This window comes from Bubalus kerabau, chromosome 8 (assembly GCF_029407905.1).
Source record: "Bubalus kerabau isolate K-KA32 ecotype Philippines breed swamp buffalo chromosome 8, PCC_UOA_SB_1v2, whole genome shotgun sequence".
Taxonomy (NCBI): domain Eukaryota; kingdom Metazoa; phylum Chordata; class Mammalia; order Artiodactyla; family Bovidae; genus Bubalus; species Bubalus kerabau.
Genome location: NC_073631.1, coordinates 40,591,186 through 40,609,975, shown reverse-complemented (window position 1 = coordinate 40,609,975; position 18,790 = coordinate 40,591,186). Strand labels below are relative to the sequence as shown.

The 18,790-nt window shown below is 34.9% G+C and overlaps 1 protein-coding gene across 2 annotated transcripts in view; it reads right to left on the bottom strand.

Annotated features, from left to right (window-relative positions):
* The window catches only part of PCLO (piccolo presynaptic cytomatrix protein), a 396,812-nt gene that overhangs the window by 146,260 nt on the left and 231,762 nt on the right, over positions 1–18,790 (bottom strand). For both annotated transcript variants that reach the window (XM_055590106.1, XM_055590107.1), the window contains exons 7-8: positions 10,435–12,622; positions 4,668–4,804 (exon numbers count right to left, since the gene is read on the bottom strand). In XM_055590106.1, coding sequence (XP_055446081.1) covers positions 4,668–4,804; positions 10,435–12,622 — 2,325 coding nt within the window. The remainder of the gene's footprint in view (positions 1–4,667; positions 4,805–10,434; positions 12,623–18,790) is intronic.

Genomic DNA, 18,790 nt, shown 5'->3' with positions numbered 1-18,790 from the left:
TAAATTATGTGAACTGAAAATCTTAAAACTATCAGATATAACTCAAATTTGCTTTGTTAGTATAGGTAATTCATTAACATTACGTATATTATGGTGTAATCACAAAATCAATAGAATGATCTTGGTTCATTTCCAAGGCAAACCATTCTGCATCTCAGTAATCCAAGTCTATGCCCCAACCATTAATGCCAAAGAAGCTGAAGTCTAATGGTTCTCTGAAGACCTATAAGAACTTCTAGAACTAATACCCAAAAAAGATGTCCTTTTGGTCATAGGGGATTGGAATGCAAAAGCAGAAAGTTGAGAGATACCTGGAGTAACAGGCAAGTTTGGCCTTGGAGTACAGAATGAAGCAGGGCAAAGGCTAACAGTTGTGCCAAGAGAATACTCTGGTCATAGTAAACACCCTCTTCCAACAACACAAGAGACGACTCGACACATGGACATCACCAGATGGTCAATACCGAAATCAGACTGATTATATTCTTTGCAGCCAAAGATGGAGAAGTTCTATACAGTCAGCAAAAATAAGACCTGGAGCTGACTGTGGCTCAGATCATGAGCTGCTTATTGAAAAATTCAGACTGAAATTGAAGAAACTAGGGAAAGCCATTAGACCATTTAGGTATGACCTAAATCAAATCCCTTATGATCATACAGTGGAGGTGACAAAGAGATTCAAAGGATTAGATCTGGTAGACAGAGTGCCTGAAGAACTGTGGACGGAGGTTCATGACACAGTACAGGAGACGGTGACCAAATTCATCCCCAAGAAAAAGAAATGCAAGAAGGCAAAGAGGTTGTCTGAAGAGGCCTTATAGCTGAGAAATGAGAAGTGAAAGGCAAAGGAGAAAAGGAAAGATGTACCCAACTTACAAGTATTTCAAAAGAAATTATGTTCATGAACTGGCCCTTTATATTTATGAAACAGCAACTCTTGTGTTAACATATCTTGTATTTATACAGACATTCATTCTTTCCCTTATTTAAATACCTTGTATGCTAGATGTAGCAGACAGAGTATCAAGCCCTGTGTTAGGCACAGAATAAACACCATGGTGGATGGTATAGGGAGCGCTTGCTCTCTAAAAGTTCACAGCCCAAGACACAATGCATGGAGTGCTCCTGTAGCACAAAGAAAGAACATCTGTGGGGAGATGGTGGTGATAATGTCAGAGAAGGCTTTTTGCAAGATGAGGCATGCACATGGAGCCCTGAGTGATGAACAGCGTTAAGTCAAGAGAAAAGAGGAGGAAGAATGCTCAGGAAGAGGAAACAAGACATTCAAAAGCCCAGAATAAAGAAAGACTGACTCTTTCAAAGGAGCCCGAGGTACCTCAGTATAGCAGTCACATGGGAAGTGCACAAGGCTCGGGCATTAGTGCAGAATGAACGCATTGTGTCCTAGTAGAGAAATTTTGACCTTTGCAATGATGCTGTGAATGGTATTAGTTCTATTTATTGATGAAGTGACTGAGGAAAAAAAGAAAGAGGTCAGGTGATCTCTTCAATTCACAAAGCAGAGTTGAATTCCTACTGAATAGTGTGGAGGTTAAACATACAAAAGGAAACACATAGAGATTTGCTTTATGCAGATTTGGCTTTATAATTCAAATGACTTTGAGTCTAAAGTCAGACAGAGTCTGCTATCTCTCTAACCTATGTTTTACGTTAAATAATTTTTAAAGCAGATACATTAGTGTTTATATGTTTTACCTAACATATAAGCAAAAAAAAAAACTATGCAATACTCAAAACTGAAAAATATGTAGAATTATAAACTAATAAAACAAACATCTATATAACCACCACACAAAGAAAGAAAGGGAGCATTCATAATTTCTTTTGAAATATTTATAAACAGAGAAGAACCCTTTTTCTGGGCAGCATACAAGTGATATTTCTGTCAAAGGGGAATTATCCAAAGACTATGATGTTAGAAACCTTGCTCTTGGGGAAAGGAACAGGGCGATTAATTGACATCAGTCCTATCCTCTGGCCTTGTCCCTATTTTTATCTGGCAGAAACAACACTTACCCTAAATAAATGACTAAAACAAGAATGATACTTTGTTATTCTTTCTATAACAAAACATAATTTTGATAGGAAGAGAGTATTTGAAGATAAATATTAAGACAAAAAAGCATGAACTTCATTTAAATGTAATTAAAACATGTCATCTCTTATGTAGCTTTCACATAGAGAAATTTATAAAGAAAAATAAATTACTGACACAAAAGTCAATATATTCACTACTTGTTTGAGAGAGGCTGAAAATTACAATCTGGAAAGGGGAAAATTACAATGTGAAAAATTACAATCCCCTTTGTAGATTTCAAAGGGAAGAAAACACTCCCTTTCTTTGTGTGGTGGCTATATGGCTGTTTGTTTTATGATTAATTTATAATTCTACATGTTTTTAAGTTTTGAGTATTACATAATTTTTTGTTTATATGTTAAAAGGGCTTCCCTGATAGCTCATTTGGTAAAGAATGAGCCTGCAATCAATTCCTGGTTTGGGATGATCCCCTGTAGAAGGGATAGGCTACCCATTCCAGTATTCTTGGGTTTCCCTTGTGGCTTTCTAGTAAAGAATCTGCCTGCAATGCAGGAGACCAGGGTTTGATTCCTGGGTTGGAAAGGTCCCCTGGAGAGGGGAAAGGGGTGTACCCACTCCAGTATTCTGGCCGGGAGAATTCCATGGAACGTATAGTCCATTGGGTCACAAAGAGTTGGACATGACTGAGCAACTTTCACTTCACAGCTTAGATAACAAAATATAAATGTGAAAATAATTTTTAGCAATGAGATACACATTATTAAATTTACAAGGAGTCTTACATTTTCTATGTTATTAAACAAAGAAAAATTCATTAAATCATTCTCAAATATAGCCTCTCTGTTTAATTTTGGTATTATATTGCTCTATACTTATAAATTCAAATATAATGTGTTATGTCTTCAGTGAATCAAATCATAAATTCTGTAGATGTTAGTAACAGATAATTATGAACAAAAAACTCATTAGGAATATTTATGTTTCATTTACATATAATAAGATAGAATTCTAGAATATAATTTTGGGGGATGGACACTGATTATTTTAAAATATATCCTGTAGAATATTAGTTGGATAAATTAGGTGGACAAGACTACTCTGGATACTCAGAAGTGTTGGGAAATAACTCTATCAAAGTTATGTTTTTAGCTCCTCAGTTTTTATATTTCATCCTATCAGGATTCCTTAAAAGGATCTGTATTTTCATTATGTTGATCTTGGTTTGTGGGAAATACTAAACTTCAGAGAAACAAACAAGATGAGTAAGGCACAACAAAAAAGTCATTACAGAGAGATTCCTATAATAAAAAATAATTCAAGGAAGTTATTTTCAGTTGACAAATTGACTATTTTGGTAATTGTAAATAAGAGATAAACTAAAAGTTTTAAACACATTCAGAATGATTCTAATTTTTAAATTTTCTCATTTCCTAGCTAGATCTATTTTAGATCTAGAATATTTACAATAAACAGAGGATAACAGATTTCTATAAAGTATGAGAACGTCTAGAAGAGCACAATAAAATTGAGAAAATATTTTATCAGTTAGAAATTTGTCTAAAAAAAACTGAAATTGCTTAGGAAAAAATCAAATCTATGACCATAGATCCTATCTTTTAGACAGCACTTTTACATGAAAAAATCTTGTTTTCTTTTATTCCTTAACATGACAAATACTGAATTATATTATAGTAAATTCATATGGTTCTTTTTTGTTCAAATATAGTTGTCAGCTTATCAATTAATCATTAATCAGACAGGATGATAAAAGAATTAATGTACATGATATAAGTAACTATCTCTTTTGTGAGTATCTTAATGATCATAATGAATACAAATACCTGCAAATACCTGATCCATTAAGGCAACTGATTTAAGGTCAGTGACCTAGCAGAGGAATCTCCCTCAGGTTATCCAACTGTTAATCTCCCTGGTATCTATCAAGGTTCAATTTAAAACATCATCTCTTTTATTCTAAAGTGAATAAGATCATGGGTTATGGTATTATATTTATGTAATAGTTAATAGTATCCCTTAGTTTTTTTTTAATCTATAGATATTAACTAATAAAATCTACTTTATGAAAGTTGTTCTGAATATAAAATCCAATAATGAACGTAAAAGACTTCCATATAACACTTCCATATAACATCAGTTCCCTTATTCCCAGGTGAAGCCTTCTCTGTTCCCAGCTGCTTGGTTTGGTCATCTTCTTATTTGCTATTTCTTGACAGCTGGGCATATTCTAATGGAAAGCCTTGAAGTTATCCAAGTCTATTTTACCCTATATTCTGTAAGCTCTTCAGGAGTTTCATGCATTTTCTTTGCATGGCAGTGTTGGGTAGGCTATATGGCTTAATTGTCTGTTAGAGGCAAAAAATCACTTAAATTGCCTGGTAAGAAGCATCACAGCTATGCTTCAGTGTCAATCAGTCATGGCTGATGAAGTAAGGCAATTACCACCTTAATATACTGAAAAAAAAAAGTCATTTGTGAGCTTGATTGATCAAAGTCCTGTGTATTTTGGGATAACTGAGACCATTCTAGGGTGAAATGAGTCTTTTTTTTTTTGAGAAATCTAAAAGACATTGCTCAATATAGCACTTACTTGCTCTTGGTGTTGACTGAGTGGTCTAGAGTGGACCAATCTTTCTGGCAGTTTTCGATCTAGACCATGTCCATTGTCCAAACGAGACTCTCTGGGTTTGTCAAACCAATCTGTTTCTTCACGACGGAGGTGATAGGCTTTGGAGACCAAGGAAATATCAAACATTGCAACTCCAACTAATACAGATGATAGAGGGCAGTAGATGATCTGCAGTACCAACATGCTTTGGGGCTTATTAACCATTCATGCATTTCAAACCCAATTCCCAGTGGGATCAGAAATATCATTTCCTGCATTATGTTAAAAATTCTATATGAGGGAATAACCTAGAAAAAAACCCATGTGCTACCTGTCAACTTTTCAGAGCAAAGTAAGACAAAATTAACATTTAAATCAGGTGAAAAAATAAATTTAGATAGTGATTGAATAAATAAATGAACAAATGAATATTTCTCAAAAGTCATTCTATTCAACTTCAGTCCATCAGTCCACCTCCTCACTTCTCCCTACTATATATCACCAAAATCTAAGGAAAACACATTTCTTGGATACAGAAGATTCAATTATTTTTCCACTATCATATTAACCCAGTACCAATATGTGGCTGCTAGATTTGGACATCAATTGAGCATCTTTTGAAAACATGACACATCTATGACATTCATAACTAGATGAAAATATTTATTTTTAGGAGGATCCTAGGTATCAGTGCTAGGAACATGTGTGCCATAATCATCTGGTAGCCTAATTTTTAAAATATATCTACTAGAATTTTTCATTAAAAATTAAACAATTATTTTTTGTGGGATCATAGATCTAGGAATTAAAAGAGTTGGTAGGCTGCTTTCTGTACTTACAATGTGACAAAGCTTAATATCTTAAAATACTTTTTTGAAAATATAATTATATTTGAGTATATAACTACTATTTAAATTTTTTCATCCCTTTAAATTCTTAGTACTTTAAAAGACATTTTAAAGTTCTTATCTAGTGATCCCAAATCATTATTTACCTATTATATAGAATTTGCCTTCATAGAAAGTTTTATGCATTGTAAAAGGATCCCTAATTAATAGTCTCTGGAAGTACACTGTTACTTCCTAAATGGCAGATGGAGCATCTCTTCTCAGGTATTATCCTGAAAGATCTGTTGATGATGCTATCAGTCTACATCTTCTTGAAACTGATTTCGATAATGCCGTACTATTGAGTATTCCTCTCAACCTCATTACAGTTCTCTTTCTGTCTGCATCACTGACTTCTCTTTCACTACTTTCACTTTTTCCCAAGCAATATCCATTAGTTCTTTACTGGCAGGGCTGGCAAAACCACAGCATATACAGCATTACTCACCTCTACACCTCCTGTGGTCTTGGTCAATGCCACTGATTAACCACAGAACTTTCTCTCAATAAACACAGAATGATAGACAATGTGTCATAATTTAGTCAGTCTTAGATTTGAGGCAATACAATGGTACATACCTGGTTTGTGGTTGTATATGTACTTGTCTGGTCTCCCCTATTAAGACTCTAAGCTGCTTGAAGGTAAGCCTCATGTCTTCTGTTTTTTTGTTCTCCCTTAATACTAAAACCAATGCCTTGCAAATGCCACAATGTTAATAAAGTATTTGGGAAATGAGTGGCACATAGGAAAATTAGTCATCAACTAAAGAAAGTTAAATATCCTAATTATTATAAGTACATTTTAAAATACTTGTCGAATAAACCTCATTAACAGTTACACAGTCTTTTCTCACAGTCTATTTGGTATTTACTATGGTTTTTCAAGTTTTCCCTTGACACCAAGGGACTAAATTTATGAAAGATATATTCAATATAATTTTGATAAGTAAACAAAACAAATCCATTATTTAATCATTAGTGTCTAAAACTTATTAGATGATCACCAAACACACTAATATTTTATATTATTTTTATATATTTTAATAACATTTCTCATAAAAATTGTCTATACTGATTTTAATAAATGACTACCTTGGATACTATACCTGATATCACTTGAATATATACTTTGCTAATTGCACTTAAAATAAAAAATCTTCTAAAATGTTTCCTTGGCTGTGTCTATACAAATAAGGCAGAATTTCAACTTGATATACATTTTGTCAATTTATTTCCAATACTGATGACATACTTTGTCTGTTATGTTTATAATAACTCTATATGTAACTAAGTTAGGATAGCTACCTTGCTTCTCATAGGAATTTATCAATCAAGAGAAACTAGATTAAGTAAGTCTTCTCTTAAATCGAATTCCATATTCACCATTTATAGAAAGTTGGTGTGTGCTAGGTTGCTTCAATCGCGTCTGAATCTTGGCAGCCCTATGGATTGTAGCCTGCTAGGCTACTCTGTCCATGGGATTCTCCAGGTAACAATACTGGAGTGGGGTTCCATGCCCCTCTCCAGGGAATTTTGCCATCTGAGGGATTGAACCCAAGTCTCTTCCATCTCCTGAACTGACAGATAAGTTCTTAACCACTAGGGTCACCTGGGAAGCCCAATAGCAAGTTGGACATAAATGCTAAATGTTTGTAATTGCAATTGTCAGATCTGCCATGGTAGATCCAAATTTTAAAAATGAAATTTTACAATAATAACAACATTTTCCAAATTAAATAATTCACTGAAGATTAGCATCCCCTTGTTTTAGGCTATTGATATCTTCTTCTCTTAAATGTAAAATGCAAGTAAGCTGTTTTGGAGTCCAATTCTATTCTGTATAAAATATTCCTTGGAATTTTTTTTAAGACTGTATGTACTGATGCATTTTTTTTAAACATGAGTATATTTTAAAAGAATGTTTTCAACAAATTATTTGTGGTTGCAGAAATATAATGATTGTTTCTAGTTTAGTTTTTCTCCAATCTACTCTAGTCTTCCTGTTCTGTTCTTAACCAGGAATGAATATTAAGTTGTAGAGTTTAGGCTGATGGTCATAACTATTAAGCAACATCAATTGTGCCTACCTCAAGTCACATTCTGCTTTAAAAGCTGTAATAAATACAGATTAATTAAAAAGAAAAAAAAAATTATATCTACCTAGATTTTACCTCGGATGAGGTATTTCAAAATTACCTGGAGTCATATAGAATACATCTGAAATATATATTGTCTATAACCAAGAGTTTGATTCAATTCAGAGAAAGCACACAATAAATCTGAATAAATCTGAAATCAGTTAAATTTGCTTTGTTTACATGATACTAAGTAGCCTGCTGGAATGTTATATATTTCAAGGTTGTTTTAGTATCACTCAAACATAGATATAGTATATATGTGGCAAACTTTTATTTAAAAAAATCTCTAACACTTCATGAGTTTATAATGTCATATGTTATGTGATTGGGAAAAATATTTTTTACTTTTTTCTTAATTACTCATGGATCCCAAGATTTAAAAAAAGAAAAGAGCAGAGCACTGTTCACCAGAAGAAAAAGTAATACGTTTATGAGATACAAACACAAAGAAAATACAGAACATTTAAAAACACATCACTACAATTCACACAGATAATATTACATATATAATTCAATTTGTTATAGTTTTCTTTGTATAATTATGTACCAACATGACTTTTTCATGACTACATTTCCTATCTGCTTAATTTAAAAATAACATTTTAACTCAATTTAACTTCATGTAAGTTTCATTTTGTTTCCTTCTCTGGTGTCCTCTTTACACATTTCTTAATTTTGGGTGCTGCACGATGTCTCATCCAAATTAGTTTAAACAATTTGCTGGAGATTAACATGCTTTTTCAAATCTGATCTTTCCAATACTTAACAAATGTTTTGATAAGTATTTTTTGATGTGTTTTGATATTTTATCAAAGCAAGTTTCTCATAGTCTTTGATGACTATGAGTACATATCATCCTAACATATAAATGAGAAAAATTTGGTTATTTTTACATGGTTGTATGTAAATAACTGTCATACTTCAGAATATCTAGAAACATTTGTATGTCTTGCAGCATGATGGCAGAATCTATGATTGAATAAATGAATTTGTCAAATTCTCTCCAGATAAATGTACATCATGCATACAAAGCCTTTGGTGTTTAGTTTTATGATTGACCTGTTAGTTTTTATTCTATTTTGCTATTTTACAGATAGTATTATTGATGAGCCTTTCTATTCTTCTGTAGAAGTCATTATATATCTATATATTTATATACATATATAATGTGTGTTAAATGTGGACTGTGAAAAAAAGAGTTTCCATATAACTCTTACTTAACTATGATGGTTGATTTAAACAACTGGCTAAAGTAAAAAAAATAGTGTTTTATTTAATTGGCTAATCATCAATAAAAATGGTCAATTCAACAGCTCATAGAGAATAAAACAAATCAGAAAGTAACTGGTCTATTGGAATTTCACTAGGAAAAGCAGTCTCTTCTCCTTTAGATCCAGTGGTTACTTTTGTCCTGATCTAACCTACACTTAAACTTCTAATATCACACTGGTATCGAGATACAGAAGAAAGAAAATCCTTTTTGTGAAAATATATTTTCCTGCAAGCCCCCAGGGAAAATGTTAGATTTAAAAGAAGAGATGTTAGCTTAGAGCTTTTCCATCTCCAAAGTCATGAAGTAATACATTTTTATTGGATGAGAAATATTTTATTTTTAGGAGTCAAGCCACACTTATATTCAAATGTAAACCATGGAGAGAGAAGGAAAAAAAGAACCAAGAGTAATAAGTACTCTTGGCATGGGCAAAATGTCACATTTCTTTACCTCTTCAATCTTTTCCTCTAATTTAGACTTGGTCAGGTCATTTTCTAAAATCCTTTTGGTTCTATATGATTTAATAAAAAATCACCATAAAGTTTTTAGTTAAGTATGTACTTGCCATATATCACTTGTTCTATATGAAAAACTAGTAAAACAATTTAGTGCAAAAAAATATGAAATAATGCAAAAAGGAAACCCATGGAAAAGGCTAACTGAACATACAAGGAAAGCTTCAGCTCAAATACCTAAATTCACAAAAGCAATGTACAAAGTTCAAATTTTAAGATCTAAACAGTGCTTCATACATATTGACCAGCATATGGCTAATACTGTTGTTTACTGTCAATATCATATTAGGTACTAAGGTTTTAGTATGTAATACAAAATGTACAATGTACAATGTTTGTCAACTATGGCATTCACAATGAGAGAGAAATTAAAATACAAGCCTTTTATTTAGTAGATTATAAAACTGTACATTATGCTAACATTAGGGACTCACCTGAACGTTCTCAAGAAAACATTCTCTGAATTAACAAACACTGATCTCACAAATGATAAATAATTTTCTACTACAAAGTCTAGTGGAATACTCAGTGGCTCAAAACCTTAATCATTTCACAAACTGAAAGAAACTAATAACTTTAAAAATAACTTTTGAAAACAAAAGAAACATACAACAAAAAACTTTCCAACTATAGATTTAAAGGATGACCATATTTTATTGACACAATTATTTGATAATGATTTTGGAAAAGTAGACACCCCAAAAATCAAATAATCAAGAAACAACGATAAAAGGATAAATTAAAAAGAAATAAAGAGCATGCTATGAAATCTATACACAAGATAGAATTTCCATTTACAAGAAATAAAACTGAAGTAAACATGCAAAAGACACACCAAGAAAAATAGAATACATTCTTGGAGAAGGAAAATCAAACATGCAGAAAAATAAGAGTTTGAGTTTTGAGAGTAGCAAGGTAGTTTGAGGCCCAATTTACCTTCACTGTCTGACATGGCATGTTGGAAGTCATCCATGATGAATGCTATGTCACGGTCGTAGCCTCGAGTCCGTGATTCTTCTCTCATGTGTTGCTGAACTTCAGGCAAAGAGTGACTGGATCCGAACTGGTCCCTGGTGTCTGCAGATATTGGTGGCAGGGGTCCAGCAGCAGCCCTGGCCATTCCCATTGGCTGTCCAACAGGACTGAGTGGACTTTCCTCTTCAGAATTCTGGGCCACAATTGGTATTCTTCCTCTACTCTGGCTAATAGGCAAACTAGTAGGCTTAGTTCTCCCAGAAGGTGATGCATGACTAAAGGAAACATCTAGAGCTTCAGCCTCTTGAGCTTTCAGTCTTAGAGAAGAGCTAGAAGAATCTCTTTTAATTGATAAATCTAGCCCATAGACAGAGGAAGGTCTGGAAGAAGGTCTGGACCTGCTGCCACTGCTGTATGCCTTATCTGCTTCATCCTGCAGAGCTGACCGTATGGTATTTCCTAAGGTGCCCAGTCCTGTGCCAAGAGATGATCCCATAAATTTTTGTTGGTCTGTAATATTTTTTCTGAGGCCAAAAGTAATATCATCTTGAAGAAGCCTTGCTCTGGAAGAAATGCCACCAATAGATGAAGTGCTTGAAGTCATATAGCTCGAATAATCAGGTTCAAGGTCTCTACTTTCTTGAATAGGTGAGAATTTTGACATTTTAGGGTCAATTAGTGATTTCTTATGCTTTGATTGCTTTTGATACAGTATGGCAGCTGGTAGTTGTTTTGCTGCTTGTTTTTCAAGTGTGAGTCTACTAATGCTGTACTTTTCAGATTTTGGAAAATGTCTGTAACTAGTATCGGCATGGTAATAATGGGAAAGACCAGCAAGGTGATCTAAGCTCTCTGCTCCTCTACGGAATTCTTGTTTAATCTGTTGTTTCAGAAGCTTTAACTCATAAGGATCCTCCATTGGGTCCTCCTCTGCTTTCACGTAGCTATGCAATCTGGACGAAGTCTGCAGAGGTGCTAGGAAATCTGTCACTTCTTGAGACCTACGTGTCTCAGTGGTTCGGAGGAGACGGTCTGTTTTTGACAGATCTTTTTCATGAAGGCTAAACGCAGTGCTTAGAGCTGCTGTTCCTTTGGTAATCTCACCCATGTCATCAATTAAGACATAATTTCGTGAAGTATGATGGTCAATATCTGCATAGAAAGAATCTGCAGATATGCTTGATATTGGACTGCTTGCCATGCTACTTCTTTCCTCCAATCCTATTCTCAAATCTAAGCTGTTGTACTTACTACCAAGATGGGAAACAGCATATGTATTATCAGTAGAAACAGGTGCTATCATCAGGGGTTGGTTGCGAATCACCTCATAGTTTGAAGTTATCTTGGGCTCCAAATATAATGCAGTTTGCCGTGGCTTTTGTTGTATCACCATCATCTGTGATGGTAACTGATAAGAAGGTTGTGGGGTTGGTGTAGGTTGAGCTTGAGGTGTGAAAGACATTGTTGCCACAGCTTGGAAGGTTGGCTGAGTCTGATAAGGTGAAACTTCCTGATGGTACAGAGTCTGTTGCTGAAAGTGGGATTGTTGGGTGTATGGGGTGGGTGCTTGAGTAGGAAGAGCAGGGGAAGAGTATTGGTACTGGGTATAAGGACTGGTAGGAGGGACAAGCTGAGATTCTGTTTGGGTTTGTGGTGGAATAAACTGGTTGAATTCAGTTTGGGGAGCAGTTCTTGGTCGCTCGATGGCATGCTGACTTTCAATTCGGGTTGGTCTGGTGCTGCTGACCTCACTGTCGGACATGTAATCACGATCCTCAGCTACTCCCTGGAGATAGGCTCTCTCTCTCTTTTCTCTCTCCTTTAATAAGGCTTCTTTCCTCCTGTTAATCCCCATTTCTAGGTACCGTAACTTAGCATCAATCTCCTTTTCTTCCTCATCAAGTTCTGCTTGTTTCTTCCTAAGCTTGGCAGATTCCCTCTCCACAAGATCAAGCTCTCTGTCTATATCCTGGAGAATCTTGGCTCGGGCCATCGTATTGGTTCTGCAGATCCTTCTCCTGGAGACTGTGCCCATTGTGCTAAAGGCTGACTGAGTTCCTGTGGAGGTCTCTTCAGGTGGTGGGTTTGGCAGAGTTCTCTTCACTTTTTTCTGAGTGCCAGAGGTTGTTGCGGTTTGAGAACCTTTTGCCTAAAATTAAGTAAATAAAATACAATACTTAACTATCAAGGAAAAAAGTTAAAGGTCAAAAAACCCATAATTTACATTTAAATAAAGATGATTTCATATATGTTTTAGCTTTGAGCACATAATAAAATTGTACCTATAATTGCAAGTATCAGTCACAAACAGTTAACTGAGAAATAATTTTCCCCTTCTTAGTAAATTGATACACATTACAACTTACCTAACATTAGAAATGAGTTTTGAAATCAGGCACAAAGTGCATTGCTAGGCAGGCTTATATTTTACTTAGACTCTTGGAAGAACTCTAAAAACTAATTTTTCATCATATTTACTATACATATTATTACTTACTGAAGGTATGCCCAGAGTATTTGTGTTAACTATCTAAAATTTAAGTTATATTAGTTGAAGATACTCATTGTCAAGAGAATTGTTTGCTTCTGTCTCACCATTCCTCTTTCACCCCTTGAAGTGTCTGTCAGTCCTAAACCAATCATGAAATGTTTTGAAATGAAATCCTCTCATTCTCCACTATCTTTTTTCCCTCCCATAAGAGTTACCTGAACTAATTTCCTATTTACTCTTTGAATATTTTTGTAACAATGTGAATCAATTTTTTTTCAATGTTGCTATTCTTTGGTGATTTTAGCTTCTTATTAATATGCTTTATTAACTACCATATGAAGCAAAAGGAAGTGACCACAAACAGTACAAAAATTCATTGAGGGTTTTCTGGGTGGCTCAATGGTAAAGAATGTGCCTGCCAACGAAGGAGACATGGGTTCAATCCCTGGTCTGGGAAGACCCCACATGCCACAGAGCAACTAAGCCCATGCACTACAACTACTGAGCCTGTGTTCTGAACCCAGGACCGCAACTACTGAGCCTTTGTGCCTTAAAGCCCGTGCTCTACAATAAGAGAAACTGCCTAAATGAGAAGAGTGCACACTACACCTAGAGAAAAGCCTGAGCAGCAACAAAGATCCAGCATAGCCAATAAATAAATAAATAAAATTATTTAAATAAACACGCTGAAATCTTTAAAAAATATCAGAGAAAGCATATAGGTAAACTGTCAGATATTTTCCATTTTATTTGGTTAATTTGTCATAACGCATTCTAAGAATCACTGGTCTTGAGAATCATTTAATATCGGAAGACATGAGATCATTTTGACTATCATTAAACTGATATACTCAAAGCTACCCAAGCATTTAGTAGCATATTCCCCCAACTAGATCTCAGGTTTTTGGCCTTCTAGTTGCATATTCTTTACAAAATTCTTCTTTTTTTGCTTTTTCGTACTAATAATCCAAAGACATTAATTCTTCCCTTTCACCCAATCACCAAGTATTAAAAACCAAAAAAACATATATTCATTCAAGACCTGTACTTCCACTGTCTTTTTACTATTTCCAAATTTATTTCCTTAGGTGTTTTAAAGTCTGTTCTCTGTTGTCATTTTTTTTTTTTTGTCTTCTCCACTTACCTACCCTCATTGTTTAACAGAAATAATATTCAGAAGCAATATCATAAAGGTCAAAGGTTTAAATGTATTTCTGAAATTTAAAATATTGAATGAAATTCACAATTACTAAACATCATAAGCCTTTCAAGTATGGTTTTTGAAACTGTAGCTTGCTTCTCACAGAGATCTTGAGGAATATGGGCAATGGAATCTCAAAAGCAGCTGTTTGGTGTGTTATTTATTCTCTCTCATCCTTATTTCTTTTAATTTTACTTACTACAATCAAGTCATAGAGCTGTTATTAACAATCAATGAGACCTCTGTGCAAAATGTTTGGTACATACTGTAGTTGTTCTTTAGTTGCTAAGTCATGGCCAACTCTTTTGTGACCCCCATGGACTGTAGCCCACCGGCTCCCCTGTCCATGGAATTTTTTCTGCAAAAAAACTGGAGTGTATTACCATTTCCTACTCCAGGGGATCATCCCAACCTAGGGATCGAGTGCATTGGCAGGCAGATTCCTTACCACTGAGCCACATGCAATTCTGAACTTACTATAAGGCATCCATTACATATCATTTCCTTGCATAATCCTCTCATTTCTACAGAAAACTATGGATGTTTGATAAATTCACATTCTAAATATTTAAAAAACTGTTTCTTTGCAAAAAAATGAGTGTGCTGACCATAATAGTAAATAAATGAATAATTATTTAATAATTTCCCCTAATACTAACATATATATGTTTTCTATTTTTTAAAAAAGTTTTTTCACAATAACCTTTTTGGTTCTTTGAATATCATGGAATTCAATAGGAGACTGAAATTAATGACCATTTCTTTTCCTTGAGTTGCATTTAGTAGATTTGGTATCTGGATAAGAATTTTCAAGTTTAAAATGTTCATCTGTACTACATGATTGTGGTTGTGAAATGGTTTGAAAAAGAAAGTTTCACTGTGTTACTCTGAAATTGTAATAGCATAGCATTTCAAAGTAAGGATTTCCCACCAAAGGAGGTTAAAAATACCCACTAACTAATGTAACACAAAAAGTGGATCCTGGCAGAGAGAAAGCACACAGAACAGAGAAGGTAACAATGCAATGGAACGAAGAGAGAGAATGAAAGAAATTTCTGAGGCGAACACACACACTTTGAAAATTAATTTTTAAAAATACTGAAGGCACCCATTAAATGGGTGCATATATATATACACACACACAAACATTAAATGAAAGAATAAATAAATGAAAAGATAAAACAAGAACCAGTTCAATTACTTTTAAACTCTGAATCAAGAAATGAATTTCCCTGAATTCACTGTGTGGGATGAGAGTATATATGAAATCACCAGAAAGATAAAAGTATGAGGAACTGCAAAAAAGACAACTATGTTAAGAGTAATGGTTATAATGAACTAAACTAGAAACTGATATTAGTTCTTACTGTTGATTGCTCATTCGTGTATATAATTTACCTTAATATATGTTTAACAGTTTATAGTTCTCACTTGACAGAGTGAGCTTAGTCAACCTCAGTCTTTGGTTATTTTCAAAATATAATCCTAGGTTAAAGAAACATTCCAGGTATTAGGGATTTCTAATTTTCCTTCAGGGTTGCAAATATTTAATGATACATGACTTCTGTTTATCAATATTTTGTGTGCCAGGGATGTGAGTCATAGAAACAAGTGACAAAGTTGGTTGGTAGTAGCTAGACATTGGATTGGCCAAAAAGTTTGTTTGAATTTTTCACACCATCTTATGGAAAAACCCAAACAAGCTTTTTGGCCAATCCAATACTTAATGAGCTAGCTTAGCTAAGCACTCAGTCTCCACAAGGCAAAATAGCTTTGTTGTTCTCTACTGCTGCTGCTAAGTCACTTCAGTCGTGTTCGACTCTGTGTGACCCCATAGATGGCAGCCACCAGGCTCCCCCATCCCTGGGATTCTCCAGACAAGAACACTGGAGTGGGTTGCCATTTCCTTCTCCAATGCCTGAAAGTGAAACGTGCAAGTGAAGTCGCTCAGTCGTGTCTGACTCTTAGAGACCCCATTGACTGCAGCCTACCAGGCTCCTCCATCCATGGGACTTTCCAGGCAAGAGTACTGGAGTGGGGTGCCATTGCCTTTGGAGACTTGTCAAGATTTTAGCTACATTCCTCCCAAATGACAGGAAATGTAATGTGATTGTAAGCTTAGTCTCTCAGGCTAGACTCAGTTTCAATCCTGGCCCTGCCATTACCAGCTGTGAGAACTTCAGCAAGTTGCTTAAACTCCCTGGGACTCAGTTTTCCTATATGTTGAGATTATTGTTACATTATCAGTTTGTCTAAGGAGTAAATCGGGCTTCCCTGGTAGCTCAGATGGTAATGAATCCATCTGCAATGTGGGAGACCTGGGTTTGATCCCTGGCTTGGAGAATTCCGTGGACAGAGGAGCCTGGCAGGCTACAGCACGTGGGGTCACAAAGAGTCAGACATGACAGAGTGACTTTCACTAAATCATTTAAAACAAGTAAAGGGCCTAAATTAGTTATTATTCTAGAGAACAGAGAGAAATAAAATAGAGAATTTAAAGTTTTGTCTTGCTAACTTATAATTTAAAAAGAACAGCCTTTCTAGATAATAACTTCTAAAATGACTAATTCTAATCAATATAATGTAAAATAAGAGTGCATGCTCAGGGTGTCCAACTCTTTGTGACCCCATGGATTGTAGCCCGCCATCCTTCTCTGTTCATGGAATTTTTCATGCAGGAATACGGGAGCAGGTTGCCATTTCCTATTCCAGGGGATCTTCCTAACCCAGGGATCAAACCTATGTCTCTTGCTTCTCCTGCACTGACAGGTGGATTCTTTACCACTAGCACCACCTGGGAAGCCCAAAATAAGAGTAGAGAACTCTAAAGTAGAGAACTGAAACAATGCAATTGCTTAGAAAAGATCAAGAGATGTATCAAAACAAGTTTATCATGATTAAGGATGATGCAGTTGCAGGTCATGATTAGAGACAATAATAACAATCTAGAAAAATCTTGGTGTTTAATAAGATTTTCTTGCCGTGATGACTAGCCTGGTCAAAGTTTTCAAACAGATCTGGTGCCCTTAATCTGAAAAATAATTGTACTAAAAACAAATATTTAAAAATACTTGTGTAAATAATACACCAAGGGAAAGGAAAGGAAGTCCTAAGAATAGAATAGAGGTTTAAAAAGACTTGAAGAAAAATTAATTTCAATCGCAATAGTGATAGGAAGCAAACAAACTCCAGCATAAGTTTGCTGTCTGAAGATATTTTAAACAACACTTCTTGGAGGGGCCCATTGATACCATGCATCTTATATGATAGATGAAATGCACTTCAGCCTGGTGAGGCATTAGTTTCTGTGAGATGGTAATACATAGAGTCATTGAATGCAAACAGAAAGAGGAAAAATGGAGAAGCAAAAACCAAACATATATATATATATAATTTATATATACACACAAATGAAAGTGAAAGTCACTCAGGTGTGTACAACTCTTTGCGATCCCTTGGACTGTAGCTTGCCAGGCTCTACTGTCCATGGAATTCTCCAGGCAAGAATACTGGAGTGGGTAGCCATTCCCTTCTCCAGGGGATCTTCTCAACCCAGGGATCAATCCCATGTCTTCTACATTGTAGGCAAATTCTTTACCATCTGAGCCACCAGGGAAGCCTACACACCAGTGTGTATATATATATATATATAAAGAGAGAGAATATAATTCATAGGTGATACATAATATAAATGCTATATATAATATGTATTTTATATGTGTATGTATATATATAATATATAAAACCCTTGAAAATTTATCTATATTAAGGTCTCCACTCATCCATTTCCTTTTTTCTTACTGGTGGAAAAGGGAACCCTGGTTATTACATACTGTTTAAATCAACTCTAATATGTTAACTACCAGGAAAACCATCAAACTCTAAGTGTGCAATCACTGTTGATGACTTGGAATGCAGTGTACTGGGTGGCACACATCATAGCTCTGCTAAAGAGAAAACTGTAAGAGCCCAGTTTAATTTCCTCCAATCATAATGTGGCAGTCCACATGGATAACATAGAAACAGGAGATACAATCTCACAGGACTTCAGCAAAGCATTTTACATTATCCTTTGACACAGTTGCCAACTTTTGGCTGTAACAATAAAAATAGTCAGGCAATTTGTTAGGGATCTGCATGCAGACTATGACTACTCATGGCCCAGCATCAATGTAAGTAATGAATCTTTCTTAACCTTGGCACTACTGACATTTCTTTCTAGATGATTCTATATTGGGAGTGGGAGGGCTGTTTTGTGAACTGTAGAATGTTTAGTGGCAATTCTGGCCTCTACCCACTCAGCACATCCTATTCTAGTCCTGTCAATCAAAAATGCCACTATACAATGTCAGATATCTCTAGGGGAAGACAGAGGCAAAACAGTCACTGGTTGAAAAATCATAGATGTCACAGGACATACAAGATGGTATCTTCAGAACGAGATCCCTAATCTATTGTTATTTAGCTTATAGAGAATGCTGGTATTTGTACGTTTTAGTGTCTTTGTCTGAATGGAAAAAGCAGAAACTTGGATGACAACTTGAAAAATAGAGCTCCTTGGATAAAGGGTGAAAGAAAAAGATATTCTAGGCTATGATAACAATCTAAGCAAATTAATAAGGAGA